At 45.6% G+C, this 20,785-nt stretch overlaps 1 protein-coding gene across 1 annotated transcript in view; it reads left to right on the forward strand.

The window, feature by feature from the left end:
- The first annotated feature begins 872 nt into the window (after window positions 1–872).
- Window positions 873–20,785, forward strand: part of L3mbtl4 (L3MBTL histone methyl-lysine binding protein 4) — a 317,660-nt gene continuing 297,747 nt past the window's right edge. The window contains exon 1 of the mRNA XM_051190683.1: window positions 873–981. Coding sequence (XP_051046640.1) covers window positions 873–981 — 109 coding nt within the window. The remainder of the gene's footprint in view (window positions 982–20,785) is intronic.

Here is a 20,785-nt window from a genome sequence, read left to right on the forward strand (position 1 = left end):
CTTTTCCAATGTTCTGATTATTAATCGGATTTAAAAAATCACGTTTTGCTAGTGATCAACTACTTAAGATGTTTGATATAGAAGATATGGTCATGGAAAGAACCGACAGTTGTCAATATTTTGAACATATCAGTGCATCATAAAATAAATCCACTTGAAGATCCAAAGGCAAATAAGGCATAGTGTTACCCAGCATTTCCACAAGGGCGGGCGTGTGCCTCCTTAAGGTGTAAGTTCAGTGAAATTGCCATTTCGCTCTGGAGAATGCAGCCGCGGTGTGTGTGTGTGTGTGTGTGTGTGTGTGTGTGTGTGTCTCCCCCTGTGAAATCGTCATCAGATCCGGTAACAATGAGTTGCATGTGGAGGGCTATGGCTGATGATCAATATAATCAATATGCAGCCACAATAAGAAGAAAATCAGCCCTGAGAACAGAGCTCCCTGGGCAGTTAGGTGGCACCCTTTCCCTTTTCTTCTCAAAGGATTGACTAAGTGTAGTTAAAATGTGACGAGGCTCCATGTGGCTTCCAGTCAGATGGAAAACAGGCAGGAAAGGTGTCAGAGAAAACAGCTGGAGGGGAGCAGGTACCCTGGGCCCCCAGGCTGGGCTGGTGCGGCGGAGGCCGGTGGCCGTACATGTCCTAGCTGTGAATGACAGGAGGGACTGGAGAGCCTGGATGACCTAGGCACACCATCATCCCTCTGCTGCTGTGAGGGAGTGCTGTTTGGAAACCTTGAAGTCCTTTCCCCCATGCCTTTTCTCTTTACCCACACACTGTGCTCCCCCCCATAGAAGCCTTGAATCTAGTCTTTACATTTTGTAAGGAATTTGGAATATATCAAGAGTGGTAAACACCGTGGAGAGTCTGAAAACATGACGTGGCCCGAGACATTCCAAAGAGCCCTGGTTGCCGATGTGTCAAGCCGGAAGATGGGGCTCGGCTTTAGCACCTGCTGGCAGGAAGAGGAGCATCTTAGCCTCCGTTAAGCGCCACCTCCCTATTTCAGTCCTAGGTATGACTAATGTGCTATTCCCTAGTGTCATCAATTAACTCATGAAGAACAGGTTTATTTTGAAAGTCCCAGTTCTCGATCACGGCTTTCCACAGCTAGGGGCACTGGGAGGGCCGGCCCGTGGGTACCTCCCACAGCAGTGGCAGGGAGTGCGTGGTGGTGGGGGGCAAATAAAGCCTCATCAGCTGGCTTCATAAGGGCAGGGATGGGGTTGAAGTACACGTCAAGAGCATATTCCAATCCATGGGACACCCACTCGCTTGCTAGGGCTCTGCCCCTCCCAGGAATGGCTTATGAGGAGACTATGCCTTGAACACATGTCTCGTGGGTGTTGGAGAGACCCGCTAGCAAACTTATGCTTGAAACAGAGGCCCCTCAGATTTGGGGCCCTTCTCTGGCTATTAGTTAAGCTGTATATGAGTTTGTTGAGAAATACTATCTTTTAATTTCCCACATAGACTCAAAGCCAAAGCTAAGGACCATGCCTTAGCCTCTCCTAAGGAGATTATCTTAGTTATGTATGTAGGAGGGAGCCTGCCTCAGGGGAAAAAATTTGAAGTTCATGCTGGAAAGGACAGGCATGATGGACATAGCATAAGCGGAATTAGTGTGTTGTCTTCTCAAGTGTGAGGTGGTATGGTAAGAATTTATAAAAGGTTTTAGTGATGGGTCACTGGAAGCAATTGTTTTCTTGATTTATTTCAAATTGATTCTTTGACAATTACATTGCTCCTATCCACTCCTAACTCCTCCTTCCCACCCATTATCTTCCCAACATGCCCCTCCCCAATACTCATGTCCTCTTTTAAACATTTTTAATCCACTGTGTCTGAATAGTACTTTCTGCTGGAATGTGACTGGCTTTGTTGGCTTGTGAAGGTGACCGTAACTTCAGTGAGTTCATAAATGCACTGAGTGCCATGGTATATCCAGAAGAGAGCATCCTCCGCAGCATCCTCCATCCCCCAGCATCCCAAGCATCCTCTGCAGCATCCTCCAGTATCCACAGCATCCCCCATCTCCCAGCATCTCCAGCATCCCCCATCTCCCAGCATTCATCAGCATCCTCCACAGCATCCTCCAGCATCTCGCATCTCCAGCATCCTCCAGCTTCCCCCACAGCATCACCCAGCACCCCCAGCATCCCCAGCATCCCCAGCATCCCTCAGCATCATTTGCAGCTTCCCCCGCAGCATCCCCCAGCATCCTCCGCAGCATCCCCGGCAGCATCCCCAGCATCCTCCGCAGCATCCCCCAGCATCCCCTGCAGCATCCCCCAGCATCCCTCAGCATCTTCTGATGCATTCCCCAGCATCTTCTGAAGCATCCCCCAGCATCCTCTGCAGCATCCCCCAGCATCCTCTGCAGCATCCCCCAGCATCCTCTGCACACTCTTGCTCTTAGATACTTTCTATTCTTCTTTAGTGTTCCCTGAGCTGGGAGGGGGGGAACCTTGACAAAAATCATCTCATTCAGGGACTGAGAGCTCAGCAGTCTCTTGCCCCAGCACTTCGATGAGTTACGGATCTCAGCAATAAGTGTTACCCAGGGTTGAGAACAGCCTTGAGGGACGGAGTGAGTTGGCATAGTTGCACGGAGGTGAAAGGTCACATTCTCAGATCCCTCTTGGTATAGCAGACTCCCCGTGGCCCCTGTGCAGGGTGCATCCTCCGGAGCCGTTAGTCTCTGCAGCCTCAGTATCCTCGGGCTTGTGTCTTTTGTTGGTCTTTCCCTTGGACACCTCCTGGTCCCTGCCACTCCACTGTGGCCTCTGCTGTCCAAAGGCTGGAACTCTGGGAGCTACTTTAACATCAAGTCTGTGTGGGGAGATTTGGGGGGGGATTTTTAGATACAGCAATTTGAAGTAAAGATGGATGTCGAATTGCTCTGACACTTTCATTATCCTCAAGGCTGTTGGAAAGAAGCTGGTGGTACGCCGCAGGAGTCAACCTTCATGTGCCGAGCTTCTTGCTCTTGGTGTAGCACAGGCTGCTTGTTTGTCTCCATTGTTTTCTCAGTAAGACACCGCATTCCGGGTCTGCTTTTGCTTCCCGGCTTCCAGGCTCTGTGAGTGTGCAGTGTGTTCCAGTCTTGCAATAGTATGGACATATCTCTTACAGTCTGAGAGACTAGAGTCTTTGCTGTACCTCACAGCCAAAGTTAATAGTCCACCCCTTAAGGCTCAAGACTCCTGTCCTAACTGCACTGAACTCTTTGTTTAACCCCACTTTTAAGAGAACAATTTAACAATCCACCTTACTCGCCTTGGATTTACAGCCCACGCCAAGGCCTATCTGCAATCTTACCTTCCATGCCCCTGACTTGGATAATGCATGTGTGTCTTTTGCTGAAAGTAGAAAATACAGACGTTGAAAGCAACATCCTAAAGTCCACCAGAATGGCTGTGTATGGACACTGGTAGATAAACAGTGATGTTTTTTTGTCTGGGTCATTTGGATCTTTTGGAGCCAGCGACGCAATCTGTTTAACTCTGTTAAAGAGTTCTGTAAATGGTTATATTCCTTTCCCCCTCTGATTGTGTCTACGCTGCTCAATGAATACAGAGCAAAACCCTTTGTTAGGGACCAACAGACAGCAGCACTTGTGCATGCAGACACACTCACACTCACACGACAATACACAGACAGACAGACACAGGGACGGATTTATAAGAAAACCTTCAGGCTTGTACAGATTCAGACTCATGCAGATGGCACAGGGAACGTGATTGATGTGGAGGACTCGCTCACATGTGGGCTCTCTGTTGGTTAAGCGACTCCAAGGGGGAGTGCCTTTCTCTCTTCATGCAACGGGACCAGTGAATTGTTGGTGACTCCTTGTTAACCACAGATGCGTAAATCTACGCTCAGGTCTGTGGCTGTCTGTGCCTATCCGTCGCCGTGGCTCTCTCTTCTTGTCTAAATTTGACATCTGCCATTTGTATTGCTCTCTTCTGTGTTATTTTTTTTTTAATTCAGTTTTTCGGAATCCCCACCATCCATTTTTACACTTAAAAAAAAAAACGGCTGTATCTTTGGTTGAGTAAACAAATGCTTAAACATGTGCCTGTTTGGCAATGGCCCCTGGCTTGGGTTTGTGTGTCTGTGTGAACAAAGGCAACTTAGGGTTTTTGCAGATGTAAAATCAAAGTGGCAGTAGGGTCTCTGTCAATATTAAATGATGTTCTAAGCATGAAACATTTAGCACATGCTACAAGGTTACTGTGTAAATAACTGTCAGCAATGGCTTGCTAGTTGTTATAAGTACCTTTCCATACTATAATATTTTCCCTGAATGGGTGATATGTTTTGCTACCGACGGACTCGTATGCTTATTCCAAACAAGAAGACCCGGGCACATGGTGAGACACCCACCCTATCCGTAGGGAACACCTTTACCTGCGGTGCCTCAGGGATGCTTTGCACACCGTTGTTAGTTGCGAGAACGTACACTCAAGCCATGTATTTCTGATCTTTATCTGTAGAGAGACATTTAGATTGTGCTGGGTGGACTGAGCGGCGTCTAGGACTAACCGAGGTCCAGCTGACCTGGTGGACCGGGGCAGGCGACGGTATCAACATTGCAGTGGGAGCTGTGTTACCCCATGGGGACACTGTGGACTCAGCTGCCCCATCTTACAGCCTGAGATCCCGAGTGTCTGGCGAAATGCTGTGCCCAGCGGGATCCATACTGACCTGCTCTGTACAAATTTACTTCCAGACTATTCAAAGGATGGTTTGTTCTGAAGAATAAAGGGACTCAGTTTGAATCACTCGGGGGTATTTTCTCACAACTACTTACATACTCCAAGGACTCTTTTAGAATGTGAGCTGGCAACACCGCGTTCGCTTACTTCATTGGTACTGGGTTGTTGTCTTTGTATACACTGATGACGTGAACACTCCAAAGTATGATTCAGCAGAAGGCTTTTATTGTAAATACGAGGGAGAGAGCCTCCAGGGGCATCTGGCAGAGCGTAGAGCAAGGAGAGAAAGCAGGAGACTGGACTTGGCCATGAGGGGAAGAGGAAGGGGAGCAGAGTGAGAGAGGAAGAGAGAGAGATGACCGAGAGAGAGACAAGAGGTGGAGCTAAGAGATGAAGATGAGAGAGAGGTGGCAGGGGGAGGGCCAGCATAGCAGCAGGGCTATAAGAACAGTGAGAAACTGTGGGGAGAGAAGCCCGTGATGGAGATGTTCAGGGTAAGCAAGGAAGGGGCAGGGCGAGAGGAGTCAGGATGCCAGCACGGGTCTGAAATGTGTAACCAGTTCTTGTGGAGAACAGCCTGCGCTTTAATAGGGCAACAGGCACCACCAATAGCCACTAAGCCCTCTGTCGGTGATACAGAAATGGGTCCTTTGGTAGGGGGGAGTGGCTTCACAAGTTCCAGAGGACTGCTGGCATCTGTCTAACTGCCAGAATTTGGACCTGACAGTTTTAACCCTGGGGGAAAATGTCAGCAATTTTCATGCACTGAGAACATGCCCGTGTTAATACCATAGGTAGCTGGGTTCTCATCTTGATCTTGTTCACTGTTATTATAATACTTTAGGAAAGAAATGACTTCATAATGCCATGTTACTTTCTGCTTCTTTATTATACATTGTATCCCTAGAGGTTAATTATAAAAGTAACAAAAAGAAAACGGAATGCGGAGTACCCACATGCTAGGGTGACATATCCAGCTCCTGTGCAGAAGTGATATCCCCACCTTGATTTCTCTTTTTAGTTGTGACTTTGCTCACCCCAAAGTGAGAGCAATTTTGGCCTCTCGGATGCCGCTACTACTAAGAGTATTTTTGAGGCCACGGTTATATTTCCACACCAAACACATTGCAGTGTGTATTTTTAACTCAGGGAACAGTAAATTGGTTGTGTAGGCACATATGTCACAAATTTATGTCAAAGCATGATTTTAATAACAATACTCCTTAAAATAAGAAAAGAATATTCTCTGACCCTGGGCTGAGCTGTTTTCTTTATACGTTTCTTGATTATGGGGTGTATAGCTTCTCCACCCATCCCCCAATGTCAGTAACAGTGGGGTGACTATATTGTTTACCCTTGCCAAAAGAATTTTTAATGCAATATGCGGGGAGCAGATGGTGAGCAGGAATAAGATATAGTCAGCTCGCCTGCTGAGTTCTGTGATGGAGGCCGTGAGCAAGACCACGAATAAGATCATTTGTCAGTATCAAAGGCAATCCAAGGAGTAAGTGTGTTCATGCACTTTTAGGAAAATAAAAGTACCTCTTACAAAGAGACTGGAACTTACCCTGGGCCTCTCAGCTGAGTGAATGCTACGCTTTGGAGTGTAGTGTATCTCCTAAGATTGATACCCTCCTGTGCATGCAATCAGCCTAACTTGCCTTTAAGAGAACAGTGTAACAGCTAACCTTATTTGCCTTGGGTTCCCCATGTAATCAGTTTTACAACCCAAGCTAATTCATAGCTTTAATCTTCAATTATGTCTTCTTCCATGCCCCTGAGCTAGAGACCAATGCATGTCTATGTGTATGTGTGATACAGTGACAATTTGTTGAAAATAGCTAGCCGGTGGAAAGCAGTAAGAACCGCGCAGATTGCGCGGAGATACTGCTTGAGAAAGGGCGTGTTTGTTGTATTGTTTGTTATTTTGGTCAGTTGGGATCATTGATTTAATTCCTTGTAAAACTCACAGAGATCTTCCTGCTTCTGCCTCCCACGTGCTGGGATTAAAGGTGTGTGCCACCACTGCCTGGCTTAGTGATGCTATCTAATGTACTGACAAGCTGCGTAGGTCTGTAGCAGAACAATAGTAAATTCTCAGCCAAGACCCAGACCTTGAATGCAAATGTGTTTGAACCCTCAAGTTCATTGCCTGTACATAGACCCCCATAATCTGTTACACCTGCCTGACTCTGTCACGCCTGCCTGTTTCTTGGTGAAGGTCACTGCTCATGCCTATTCTGCCTCCAAGTCCCGCTTGGTTCTACCAGCTTCTCCTGCGTGCTCTACGCTGCTCCAGTTTTACAGTTGCAGTTAAGCTATCATCCTTTCATTATGCAGATCAATATTTTTTGACTGCCTCCTATGAGCCAGCCATTATTCCAAGTGCTTGAGGTACAAAGCCTGTTTGCAGTGTATTAACAATGACAGATAAATAAAGCCGTTGTGATAAGAGGTGCCCAATACCACCGTGAGGGGATCTCTGGCCGTGGAAGTATCCATTGATCTTCCTGGGGAGGGAAGCAATCCCACCATACCTCCTAGGGAGTAATAAAGACCTGACCAGCCAGCATTGACGGCCAGTAGTGGTAGGGAGTGATTAGGGACGTGTGAGCCCCATTGGCTATAGTTAGAGGTCACAGGTGTGATGGTTTGTATAAGAATGCCCCCAATACTTGAATGCTTGGTCATTGTGGGGTGGCATTACTTGACAGGGATTGGGAGGTATAGAGGAAGTGTGTCTTGAGGGTTAGGCTTTGGGTCTTCACATGTTCAAGCCAGACCCAAGTGTCTCCTTCTTCCTGTTGCCCACGGATCCACATGTAGAATTTTGCTACTTCTCCAGCGCCATGTCTGCCTGCACGCCGCCATACTTCCCTGCCATGCTAACTAACAATGGACTAAACCGCTGAACTCCAAGCCAGCCCCAGTTAAATGCTTTCCTTTATTATAGTTTCTGTGATCATGGTGCCATCCCACTGGGGACCATTTTCCTGCAGACCACTGCAGTTGTAGTTGGGTTTGCCGTTAGGATCTTAGCAAGTGGGGTAGGTGTTGCCTCTTCCCATCAGGGGGAGAACGTTAGCAATGCTGGAGAAAGTGGGCCTTTGACCGTTGCTGCCTGGATCTCGGGTTTAGCCTTATTCTCTGCTTCGTGATCTTCAATAATGTGAATAGTCTGCCGCACATTCTCTCCGCTGTGATCTGAGTTGTCCCACCACGCTTCCCTCTCCATGATAACCCGAAGTTCCCTGAAACCACAAGCCAAGTAAATCTGTCCTGCTCAGGTGGCTACTTACAACTGTCAAGCGGAGACATCTGAATCTGCCGAGAATGGGAGACCATCTAGAACATAATGTTGTTAATTAGGGTGGGGGAACCCCCTCTAACTCCAGATGTGGACGGCACCATTGGGCTGGACCCTGGACTGAATGGAAAGGAGAGAGGGAGCTGAGTAGTAAGCATGTATTTATTTCTCCACTCTGCACTCTTAACCGCGTGGCTGATGAGACTGGCGGCTTCCAGTGCCTCTGCTCTGACTTCCCCATAGTAACGGGAACTGTAAACTATAACAAAGCCTTTCTTCCCCAAGCTGCTTTTCTCAAGGTATTTTATCACAGCAACAGTAAACAAAACCAGGGCACCTCCTTTAAATTGTTTCTGCCAGGTGTTCTGATTACAGTAGCACAAACTTAACCAATGCAGTTGGCTCTGTAGGACGTGAGATGGGTAAGCAGCTGGCAAACCAGTATAGTCTGGCCTTGTCCTCAGCACAGTGGGGGAAACTGATGAGACTAAGCAAGGAGGAACCAAGTCATGACTGGAAGGGGCACGTCTCTCCTCTTTTCCTCCTTGGTGGCTGAAGGATGGCTGCCACCATGAATGACATAGTAAGAATCCAGACTGGGAAGTTCGGACTGACCATCTACCTCAGAGGAAACAAATGACGGTCCGTATCCTTCATCCTGGGATGACGCACCAATGAAGTCAACGGTACCAAAGACAGAAACTTGGGGAAAGCTAGTCAACATGTACGGATGCACAGCAGATGCTACCTTTGGTCTTGGATCCAGAACTCAGCGTGGGCGTGGCAACGAGCTCAGGACGCTGCTTTGGATTGAGCAGAAAAGAGTGAGTGGAAACCCAGCCTTGAGGGACATGGTCTCTATGAGAAGAAGAAGACCTCCAGGAAACAGGGAAAGGAAGGAAAGACCAGATGAGTGCAGTGGGCTGTGGAGGACAAGGCTGGGCTGGCAAAACCCAAGGGTGCAGGTTCAGTAGTGCTTGGATCTGCTGGGACGGCACAGCGTTCTAAGGAGAGGGTTAATAGGCTGCCAAAACTTTAAACAAATAGAAGTTTTTAGCACATGAAGGCTTTATTGAATCGGGTTGGATAGGAATTATTGAATTAATTGAAAGCCTTGTGTCTGAATGTATTCCCATGGAATTCACTCTTTATAAAACCCCATTTGGCCTCATGTTTTAATATTCAATGTTAGTAAGAACCGCCGGGCATTGGTGGCGCATGCTTTTTGTCCCAGCACTCGGGAGGCAGAGGCAGGTGTGAGTTCGAGGCCAGCCTGGTCTACAGAGCGAGTTCCGGGACAGGTTCCAAGGCTACACAGAGAAACCCTGTCTCGACAAGATGAAAAACAACAATAAGAGTAAATTTATTTATTTATTTATTTATTTATTTATTTATTTATTTATAGTCCCTCCCCCCTCTCCTTCCAGTGCCTCCCCTCCCCCATCCACTCGTCTGTTTCTTTTCAGAAAAGTGCAGACCTCCCATGGATATCAGGCAGCCTGGTATATCAAGCTGCATGAGACTAGGCATCTCCTCTCCTATTAAGGCCGGATGAGGCAATGCAGTCGGAGGAATGGGTCCCAAAGCAGGCAGCAGAGTCAGAGGCAGCCCCTGCCCCCACTGTTGGGAGTCCCACAAGAAGACCGCTACACCTCTATTTGTTGGCATTTTCCCCCTCTTTGGGGCCTGTCAACTCTCGATTCTCAGATGTGCATGTTTCCCACGGAGGCCGGGCTGTTGCTACAGTTTTCTAACGGTTTGTAGAACCGGCACAGTGGAGGTCGTTCACTGTGTTGCTGCAACCCACTGGACATCTGGGCAGATGTGCAGCAGTTTGTAAATAAGGCCTGCACTGCAATTTCCTTTTACCTCCTCTGGGACTTGATAGAAAATCCGTTCCGTGCAGTGCCTAATCTGTTTGATATAGCTTCGCTGACATTGACTTGGATTCCGTGTGTGTGTGTGTGTGTGTGTGTGTGTGTGTGTGTGTGTGTGTGTGTTACAGTTCATCAAAGTTCGGATGGGGTGACTTTTGTTTGTGCTTTGTCAAAGCTCTGAGCTTTTGCTGTGCCTAGAAGGCTGTGTGCTTCAGAGCCGAGCGGCTGATATATCTCGTTTGAAGGTAGGTATGGGAAAGGTCTTAAACCTGGTGGAGAACGCTCGTGCTGCTGGAGAGCCATTGTTTCTTTGCTGCAGGAGAAAGAAGCTGTCCAATCCCCAGTGTAGACAGGGTTACAGAGAGGAGGATGTGCACCTGGATGGCATCCCAGAATCTGTGATCACAATCTGTGGTACCCTCGTCATTTTCATTGGAGGATTTTCCTCCTCAAAATTTTGCTGGGGCAAAGGGAAGGAACAGTTTTTAAAGACAGACACCACCAAAGACCAGATGTGTATGTTTCTCTCAGCTTTCTCCACCTGAATGATGCTTAAATGAAAGGAAAAATAATGCATGTTACAGTGTGCCTTGCAACAAGAAAGCACTTAATGACCATTGATTGCCGTCCTCCTTGAATAGGTTATTGAATTTAAAACTTCTTCCCATTGTTTGCAAAATGCAGTTATCACAGGTTAAAGTCTTATGGGAAATACATTTTAAGTGAAAAAATTAAAGGTGGTCTGTGCTCTCTCTTTCTCTCTCTTTTTTTTAAAGCAAACAAACAAAAAAGGATTTCAAACTAAACATTAAAACAATTTGCATGTTTTCGGAAATCATGAGTCCATCCACTGGCTTTTTACGGGAATGATAAAACAATTTAATGTTTTAGTCTGATTTGTAACAGTAAGCCAGAAGGTATAAAATGAGCTTGTCTTGAGCAAAACCTCCTACCCTATTTAAAAAAAAAAAACCAACAAAAACAAACAAAACACCTTGTTGATGTTACAGAGAAAGAGGAAGTAAATAGCTCCAAGGTTTATTCAATATTGAAGAGAATCTGTGTAATTTATGAGTATTAATTTTTGCATTCTAAAAAATAACATGTTAGGTGGCTCCTGTTTCAAGAACGTAGCAGGAAACACAGTGCCTTATTCAGGGCTAGGGTCCCCTAGCACAGCGAGAAAAGTGAGCATAGCGTGACTTTCTTATGTCCCACAGGCTCCCACGCGTGTACAGGGTAGAGCTGTCCCTGTGTGTCTTTGCCTCACACCTGAGTGACGCATTGAGGGCCATGTGCCACTTTCTTAGCACAGTCACCTGAGAGTGAAGAGTCTGAAGTGCGAATTGCCAGATCACACTCATCCGTGGCTATGTCTGTGGGGAGTTGTCTTCTTGGTTGTATTGATGTGGGAGGGTCCAGGCCACTGTGGATGGTGCCGCTCCTTGGCATGCTATACTGTTGTATCAGAGAACTGGATGAGCTTGAGCCAGAGGGAGCAAGTCAGTGAGCTCATTGTAGTATTATCAATTATTATTATTAATCTGAGACTAGTTTTCTCTGTGTAGCTTTATAGATCATGATGGCTTCGAACTCACAGAGATCCACCTGCCTCTGCCTCCCAAATGATGGGGAATGTCCTTCTGGTTGGTTGATGAATCAGACTTCTCGAGGTTAACCCTTGCATAACGATACCTAAAGAATGGCCTCAATAAAAGGATAGTCTGGATCCTGCGTTATTAGCATTGTTAGTTTATCCAGTCCGATACATGGGAGGCATGAAGGCACTCCTGACAGTCCATTGTTAAGAAATATGTTGTCTTGATGGTTTCAGGGTTGTGATTTTTGTGTTAGAGCAGAGGGTGAAGAAACAGTATTTCCGGGAGCCTCATGGACTTGGAATGGTTTCTACATAGTGATGCTTATGGGACCAGAGCCAGGAATCAGCAAAAGTAACTCCATACAGTGTTCCCAAACCAGTCCCGAGGTCAAATCTTCACCTTCACTGCAGGCTGATGTTGACATCAGTCAAATGACTCTGTCGTTTTTGGCTTAATCAGGAAGCCACCGTGAATACCACCATTTGCCTTGAACATGTTGCATTAGGGCTGCTTCAGTACACTAGGGTACTGTAGGATGGTAAGTGTGGGTTCCTCTGTTAACACAAGGCCTGACCCTCAAGGTAACCAATCACACTTCTTCCTTCGGAGAGTGAGCCCACGTTCACTTACATTGTCCTAACTCTGCTCTAGACGGTCTGCAGAGCACGCCAAGAGTCTGCATTTGAGCTCGTCAGTTACAAAACAGTCTGGCAGGGCTGCCAAACTGCAGTCAAATGCCAAAGGCAGCGTGCTTCCTGTTTTTGTAAATATGTTGTTACTGGCACACAGATCCACAACCACACACATCTGCTTGCTTGCTTCCTTTTGGTCTCTGACTCTTAGCACTCTGTAATAGCAGAGCAAAGCACCGATAGAAAAGCCTGCAGGACCCTCAGTGCCTAAAGAACATTGTTCATGTAGGGCAAGGCGGAAAGACCTCTCACCTGGCTTAATAACACTTTGCAGACCCATTCATTTTCCTGAAAGTTTCATTATGCCATATTTTCTTACAATTTAATTACAGCACCCGGGAGGCAGAGGCAAGCAGATCTCTGTGAGTTCAAGTCCAGCCTGGCCTACATAGTGAATTCTAGGACAGCCACACCCTATCCTAATGAAAGCTAAACAATAACTAAACAAAAAACTTATCCCCACAAAACAAACACAAAATGTGTACATATATAAGTATGGGTCTAAAAATATAGAAAAGAGACGGAGAGAAGGTAATAGATTATGAGAGAGGGTGGAGATGGGCAGAAGGACACGTGGGATATGGAAGTTGAAAAGAATCAGGATTTGGGAGCGTTTATAAGAGAGGGATGTGGAAGCGGGGGGGGGGGGGAAGGGAGCCAGAAAAACATAGTTTGTTTGAAATTGTCATTATGACATACTTAATATATTATACGCTGATCTAAAATAATAAAAGTGCAGTAGAAAAGAAGACCTTTGATGCGTATTTGATGGCCGAGCAGTAAGTATCACCATGCTGCTGAGATCCTAATGGCAGAACCACCCCCAGGCATGAACACCTTTGCAGTATATTTTGTTGTGTGTGTGTAGAGGAAGTATTCTGGAACTATACTGGGGGCATCCAGTGGTGGGGGGGGGGCTGAGACAGATTTTCTCTGAGTGGCGGTACCGCCTCTCTTCTCCAGTCTCGTTCTCTCTAACATTTCAGAAGTCTGGCATCACATACAAACTCCCTTGGCCGCATCTCTTTCGGCCATCATCAGGGCTGTAAATCTGCCTTTTCTAGGTGTCTGAGATGGGAGCAAACATTGGCTGCTCTTGGTTTGTGCCTCTGTGGATACCACACAGAGCTCGATAGGAGGCTGGGTCCCTACTGTCACCTGACAAAGCCCAGATACTCCATTTGGTGTTGGAAGGACCGCCAGTGTCTCTCTCAGCTTGTGGGCTCTTTAGAGGCTGGTTGTCATTTTCCGAGTCTCAGTTTGTGGAAGTTCCTCCTTTGTACGAGAGCCTCAGCACCCAGTGGTCATGTGACATGCAAATCCGTCGTGCGGCCATTCCTACGCTCTTCCCTTCTGCTAGGCATTGTCCGGAGTGTGGCGTACCGGCGAGCAAGCCGCACAGGAGGGCACCCGTCCAGCGGCAAGCCGGGGCGGCCCTTTCCTTTGTAACTCACTTTGTTACCGTCCGTTCTGTCCAGGTGCCTCTGTTTACTTTATATTGATCTCTCCTAAGCAAGTCTGCTAGTTACGCTGTGCGTCATCCCAGATCCCTTAAACTTGTGGCAAACGCCTCTTACTTGCTGCACCATCTCCCCCGTCCTGCTTTAGCTTTGAAAGAGTAAAAACATACCAAGTACTCAGGTGTCCTTGGTGACAGCAACCAAGTGGCAAGTAGCTGTTTAGTTGTGCCTGTTACTCTTCACCATGCAGTGTCTCCAGGACAGTAGTAAGTCCAATGGGCCATCAAAGCCATTTGTACTTGGTTAGGGAAGTCACTGGAAGAGGAGGAGCATATGGACTGGAACTCTTGATACCTGCACTCCAAGAACTCTCCTACCGTGGAAAGCACTCAAAAGGCAATACTAGGTTTAACCCTTGATCACAGAGCAGCGGCAGAAATCTGGTGACTAGTGGATGTGGGTGACGGATGGGAGTGCAGAAGATAAAGGACAGCCATACCTGCCTGGCCATTTGTCCACTGAGGGCCAGCTTGTTGCCTGTGTGTGCCGACTGCAGCTTCTTGGTCAGTGTTCACCTAGGCTCAGCATGCTAAGGGTTTGACTCCCAGAGCGGCACTATTGGGGAGTTGATGGGGAATGTGTACATGTTTGTCTTATTGGTCGATGAATAAAACACTGGTTAGCCAGGCAGGAAGTAAAGGCAGGGCTACGACAGGAAGGAGAGAGGCTAGGAAAGATGTCATGTAGCTGCCAAAGGAGTAACAGGTGCAGGTGTTCTCCGGTAAGCCAAGACCAAGTGTGAAAGTACATAGATTAATAGAGGTGGGTTAACAGTTAAGGCGGAGCTAGCCAATACGAAACTCTAGCCGTCGGCCAACAGTTTTATAATCAGCATAGCGTGCTTCTGTTTATTTGGGGCAAAGTGGCTGTGGGACCTGACAGGAAAGAACCTGCACCTCTACAGGGAGTGTTGAGCCCATTAGAGAAAGGGCCAGGGAGGTCTTTGGGTTGGAGGTGTGTCCTCAGCAGGGGTCACGTGCCTCTTCCCCTACATTCCTTCCTGCCATGGTTTGATGTCCTTATCTTCACTACAGACAAAGCCAGTCCACCCGTTCCTCCAATCCTGAACAGCCCTCTTCTTTTTGCAAGGTCCTTGTCTCAAGTATTTTGTTATTGTGCAGACAGTGCAGAGTATTCCTTCTCTCCAGACAATTTGTTTGTCAAGTCCAGAGATGTAATGCTGAGACACAGTATCATTGGATCACTCAAAAAAAAAAAAAAAAAAAAATTAGTCCTTTTCGGTCAGTAAAATCTTCTAAATAATTCCTCTTGGAGTTGGTAGTGTGTTTTTGTTTTAGTACTTTTTAGTTGTGTGGCTGCTCCTTAGGTTTAAGGCCTCCAATTTCTCTATAGAAAGGGGATGGAAGTTACCCTTCACATGGGTGATGCTGTGTTGTTATTTTGCTGGGCAAAGCCTGAAGGTTGTGGGGAATTAACTGGGAAAAGATTGTTTTGAACACGCCTTTCTAGACAGGGTGGGGAACTGGATCTGACAGTGGCCTTGCTTCAAAGTGCTTTATCTGAGGACGTTCTGCCTTAGGGCAAACAGCTTCCAGAGCATTCTGAGGAGCTGGCACCGGATGTTGCTATTGGGCAGAAGGGTGTGATAAGAAAGCACCAGGGATTGTCTGGCATTCAGTCTTCAAGACGCTTCGTCACATTTGTCTCATTTTTAGTAGGGAAAAGCTGAGGGCAAGGACTAGCAGGCTTGTCTGGGTCCAGAGGAGAGAGGCCGGGAAGAGCAGAGAGCTGTCTGCTGTCACCCACCGGTGCTGGGGGCCTGCTCTCTGCTCCAGCCTCACAGTTTCCAGAAAGAACGCGCAGTCTGAGCAGGGAGAACTTTGGGAGACAGTCATGTTTGAGATGGCAGCTGGAGGTCTGTGAGCCTTCGCAGTGACTGATTCTAGGTAGATTTTGCTGCTGGAGAGGAATGTCCTGGGTGATGGTGAGCCAGTCAGTGTTTTGACTACCCTGAAACGATGTCTCTTAGGCTAAGGACCCATTAGGAAGGCTGATTCCTAGGGTAAGGTTCTTCGTCGCTGGCTTTGCCCTCTGATGCCTGTGGTGGGCCCTGGTAAGAGGAAGCATTGTCAGCCTCACTGGGGTTTGGTGAATATTTCTACCAGGTTCTACCACTTCTCCTTTTAGTCAGGAGAAACCATTTTTACCTTGTGGCTTCTTTGGTTGGAGTCAAAGGTCTGTAGGCAAATGCCAGATTCTCAGGTTCCTTTGGAGTGCCCGGCTCTTAGGACAAGGCAGCTCCTCGCCTGATATGATCGTCATGGTGAAGTCTGTTCGGCCAGACTCTTGCTGGGAATTGTCTTTGAGGGGATGCATGAAATGGAACAGGCATTTGAAGTTATCGCCATTTCACTTTATGATGTTAAATTCATATGAAATCTATGATTTCATATGAAAGCTATGAATATAATTCAGCATTTGAACTTGACTTTTTCAAAAAGTGTGGAAGCATGCAAATCTTGTTTTATGACTTTTTAATAATATTATTATTTCTATTCTGAAGATGTTAACGTTTCTGTTTTCCCAATTCAGTGGCCCACTGAGCACTTACAGATGTGGGAAGATGACCTTAAAATCGACCTTTATGATACCATGGTCTTTATCTGCCATGACATTAACTGGTGTCCTTTGTTAGGGAGAATGGGATTTAATGGCTAATTAATGAAGGCTGTGCTGACCCTTCTGTGGACAGGGAATTTCATCTATTTTTATATCGGAAAGTGGATACTGTTAGAAGTTGAATCTATACTGTCCCTACCACACTCATGTTTTGCATGTTTTGACATTTTGTCCTCAGTTAATGGCTGTATTTTGGGATGTTCTGAGAGCCGGGGATGGGTCTAGTTGGACAAAGTAAGTAACTGGAGAGAGGCCCAGGACAGTTTTACGCGGCTTGTGGGTCCTGCCCACCTCTCTCTGCGCTCTCTGATGTGCGTGATAAGAACCTCTGTCACATGCTCCAACATGCCTTCCCAGTGACAGGCTACCCCCACCGAGACTGTGGCCTTAAGTGGGCCATCCTTCCATTATGTCTGTCTGTCTGGTGGAACCCCAAGTTTCTCATCTTTATTTTTAAAGTTAGTGCAGAATTAAAGCATTGGAAGTTACATTCCATCATCTAGCCATAGTAGATAGATTTACCACAGTAGGTAATGGTGCCCTTATCCTAAAGAAATGAAGCCCAGTTGCTGTGACCCCGATGAAGGGTCCTTGGCCAAGGCTCTGTGGTCTTTCCCACAGTTTGTGTGTGCACCCCTAGCCTCCTCTTGGTTTAATTCAGGTGAGCAACCTTACTGGGCTCAATGCCGCCTCTGTAATTATAACAACAATGTGACAGAATCCGTTGTTTCTGGAAGAATGGTGATAATTTCAAGATTCTTTTCCTCAAACAGTAGCAGCATTTCAAGTCCTTTTTAAAAGAGGTGACTTTTTAATTTTTTTTCCCAAGAAGAAGAAAAGAGTTGTGGAGCCAGTTTATGCTGGAGAGAGTAGCCTGCATTTTATTATTTCCTTGACTTTATGCACTGTTCTCTCTCTGCGGGTGATTTTTTTTTTTCCTTTATCTAGAATCACACAATTCAAAGCACACTGTGGTCACTGCCTTATCATTGTAAGAGACATCTGTGCAATTTTAAAAAACATGATTAAAGTGTCTATTTTCTCATGGAAAGCTGAGAATAGATATTTCCTGCCCTTTCTTCTTCTGAGAGGGAAGCAGACAGAGTAATTTAAAATCAGTGAAAATAGTTATCATGTACACTTATGATTAACATGTGTAATGTTCCTTTCATGAGTTTTAAAGTCACAATGACAAAGGGAATAGCAACTCTCTAGATGCCCGTTGGGTGGTGCGGTTTTTTTTTTTTCTTTGTCAGATTTTCTGTCTTTTGGCTTGTAGAAAGCATAGTGTTTACATATTTTGTGCTTCTGTTTTATAACCTTTAATGCTTTCTGTCTGGGAAGAAGTGTTTGTTACATGTAACATACCCACATATAGCTTTATTATGTGATCATCTTGGTTTCTAATAGATACTTTTGATGATATTTGCAATTGCGTTGATTCAGGTACAAATAAGGCAGCCTAAGTTGTAGGAGATCATAGACTTACATATTGAAGCAACATTTTGAAAACTACATGATACTTATGCCTATTGCCAAACTATACTTTTAAAAATAAACTCTCACATTAGTTTTTTAGGTGAATATTAACTGTGTCTTCCTTGTTACTGATTTTGAAATATATGTTATCAGCCTTCTTTGTTTAGTTGTTAAAAACTTAGCTGCTACCGAAGACTGAGATTAGCATTGTGATTCTACTAGGTATTATATAGAAAAAAAAATATGCTAGATACAACTTTGAAATATTATAATTAACCCTATTCAATTTAAAATATGTCTCATATAGTATTTTATGTTATAGTATAAAGTTATTTTAATTATAAATTTAAAGGATAATTCAACTTTATCAGGTTAGCACTTCACAAAGAACTAGGTGAAAAAAAATTGCTCATGATTTTTATCATCTATTTAACCAACACTGGAGTTTTAATTTTGAGCAGTGGACTTTCAGTCCCTGTAAAATCAAAGCAAAACAAAAATAGTAGACATTCTTAAGGGTTTTGTCTCTGGACTCTGGTAAGTCAATGAAAATGGTTGAGGTCCTTAAAGGTGTCTTTAGAGAATGCCATATATATTGCTATTAGTATTTATTTCATCAGAAATTTATACACAAGTAACATGTTTTAGCTCATTTGCGATAATAAGCTCTATTTTTAGGTATAAATTGTATCTTCATGGGAAAAATAAACATTGAAAAAATTAATTTTCAAATTCTTCAATTTGACTTGAGAGAAGAGAGTTGCTTTTTGAACTTGCTTTTGCTTGTAGTGAGAGGTAGTGTGTGGTGCTCATTGTAGTGTAAAGAAAAATCCAAGCAGGCCTGGATGACAAGGAGGCACTAGGGAGGACCTGGAAGACCCCTTGAGGGTACCCGGGAGAGCGCAGGCCAGCGCACATGTTGACAGTCTGTGAAGCCGTCAAGAAATCCTTTAAACCCCCCCTTCCTTCTCCAGACATTACAAACGGGTGACTGTGGTAGCAATGAGAAATCATGTAACCCCCCTGAAACACGGTTGGCTCATCTTGATGTCTGTGCGGTTTCATCATAACCAATTGTGGAAAACTCTTCACTCTAGGATCCACCTTAGCCTGTCAGTCAAGCCAGCACCAGAGTCCAGGCTCTGCCCGGGCTCTGATCTCATTACTTCTCACCCCACTGGCCTGCGTTTTAGCATTGGAGATTCTTGGGTTCAGATATTGGTGTTGTCAAGTTTTAGACCAAGATGTCTCATTTCCCAGAGCCTTGATTTGAGAATGGCTGTGACTACAGTTCATAGAGAAGTTGTAGAACTCTTTAGGCTACATTGTAGAAGGTGGACATTCTTTTCCGAGAGACACACATGGCTAGCTGGATATGGAAGGGAGTTTTTCATCAGAGAGGAATACAGTTATAGGAGAGAGAGGTACGAAAATGGTAGATGTGAGAGGGTTTTGGGTGGAAGGATTGATCCTTGTCCAGTTAGTTCTCTTTTTGATGTAACAATCTCCAGGACTCTCCTCTCAACGTCTCCACATTAATTAAGGCTCTATAGGGGGAAAGAACTAGAAGAACAAATATATTACTGCAAAGAGGAATTCTTAAATTACCATACAGGGTTTGTATAGTTATTCCAACAATAGCTGTCTGTTGGCTGAGAGTCCCATAGCTGCTCATACCATGAGGCTGGAGATCTGAGCAGTCTCTGGCACTGAAGGCCTGAAGCATTCCTTGGGAGCTTCTGGTCTCCAGTCCGTGTTGGAAGATGGAGGAATCTGGGTTCTGATGTCAGGGAAGGATGGTGGCTACATGGTAGATGTACTCACCAGGAAGAAGTGTAGGACTGCCTTTCCTTCTGACTTCATTATATCTGGGCCACCACCAGATGGCTGGGAGCTCTGTGGAAGGGCCTTCCCTCTTTAGTTCTTTAGTTAGCCCTTCCCCTGGAAATACCCTTACAGCCCAACCAGATGTAACTGAGGTATTTTCCCTCCTGGGCCCACAACCGTCTTCTTTAGCCCCAGATAAACACACAAAGACTTACATTAATTGTAAAGCTGTTGGCTTGGGCTTCTTACTGTCTAGCTCTGTCTTAATTATTAACCCATAACTACTAATCTATGAATTTCTACTTGGCCTTATCTTACTGGAGAACGCCTGGCACATTCTAGCCTCCTGGTCCCTCGTACTTTGTGTGGCGGGGCCACTCTGCCCATCTTTCCCAGAATTCTCCTTGTCTGCTAGCCCTGCCTTTACTGGCTATAGGCCAAACAGTGTTTTATTCATTAACCAATAGGAGAAACATATAGAAGGATGTCCCCCTTCAACCAAAGGTATGTTTCTGAGCTGATAACAAATCTAGTCAAAATGACCACCAAGATTAGTCATCATAATCTCTTTTTCCAATAATTGTTCCAAACCCCTAGGTTCTGTTCCCATGACTCATATCATCTATGGGTGGACACAGACAGTTTGTTGTATGTGAAGTTATTCACTTCACATACAAGTGACTTGCTCATAGCTGAGATCTGGTAGAGGTAACCTGAAGAGAACAAACTGGAACCCTCTGAAGGAAATTCATGGGGGAGGCCACTGCACTCACTAAGAAGTGGGAATCAGGACTGTACACAGCCGAGGGCTCTCCTTGCCTGTTTCTTTGCGTGTGTCTGCCATTACCCTTTCTCACAGCCTTCTGGTTTGCTGCATTTCCCACATGTTTAAAATAGAGACTTGCAATGATTCCCATCCCAACTACTTGAGGACTGCTTTGTGGGCTCCACTGTACCTCCCTAGACATTGCTCAGACGAGAATCAGACTTGACCAGCTTGAGTGTGAAGTCTGTCTGGCTCCATCCATATTACCAGTTCTAAGGTCATATGTCTACAAAGCAGCTTCCTACACACATGAATGGCGATGGCTGCCAGTCAAGGAGATGGCAGGGAGATGAACAAT

This window comes from Phodopus roborovskii, unplaced genomic scaffold, assembly GCF_943737965.1.
Source record: "Phodopus roborovskii unplaced genomic scaffold, PHOROB, whole genome shotgun sequence".
Lineage (NCBI taxonomy): Eukaryota > Metazoa > Chordata > Mammalia > Rodentia > Cricetidae > Phodopus > Phodopus roborovskii.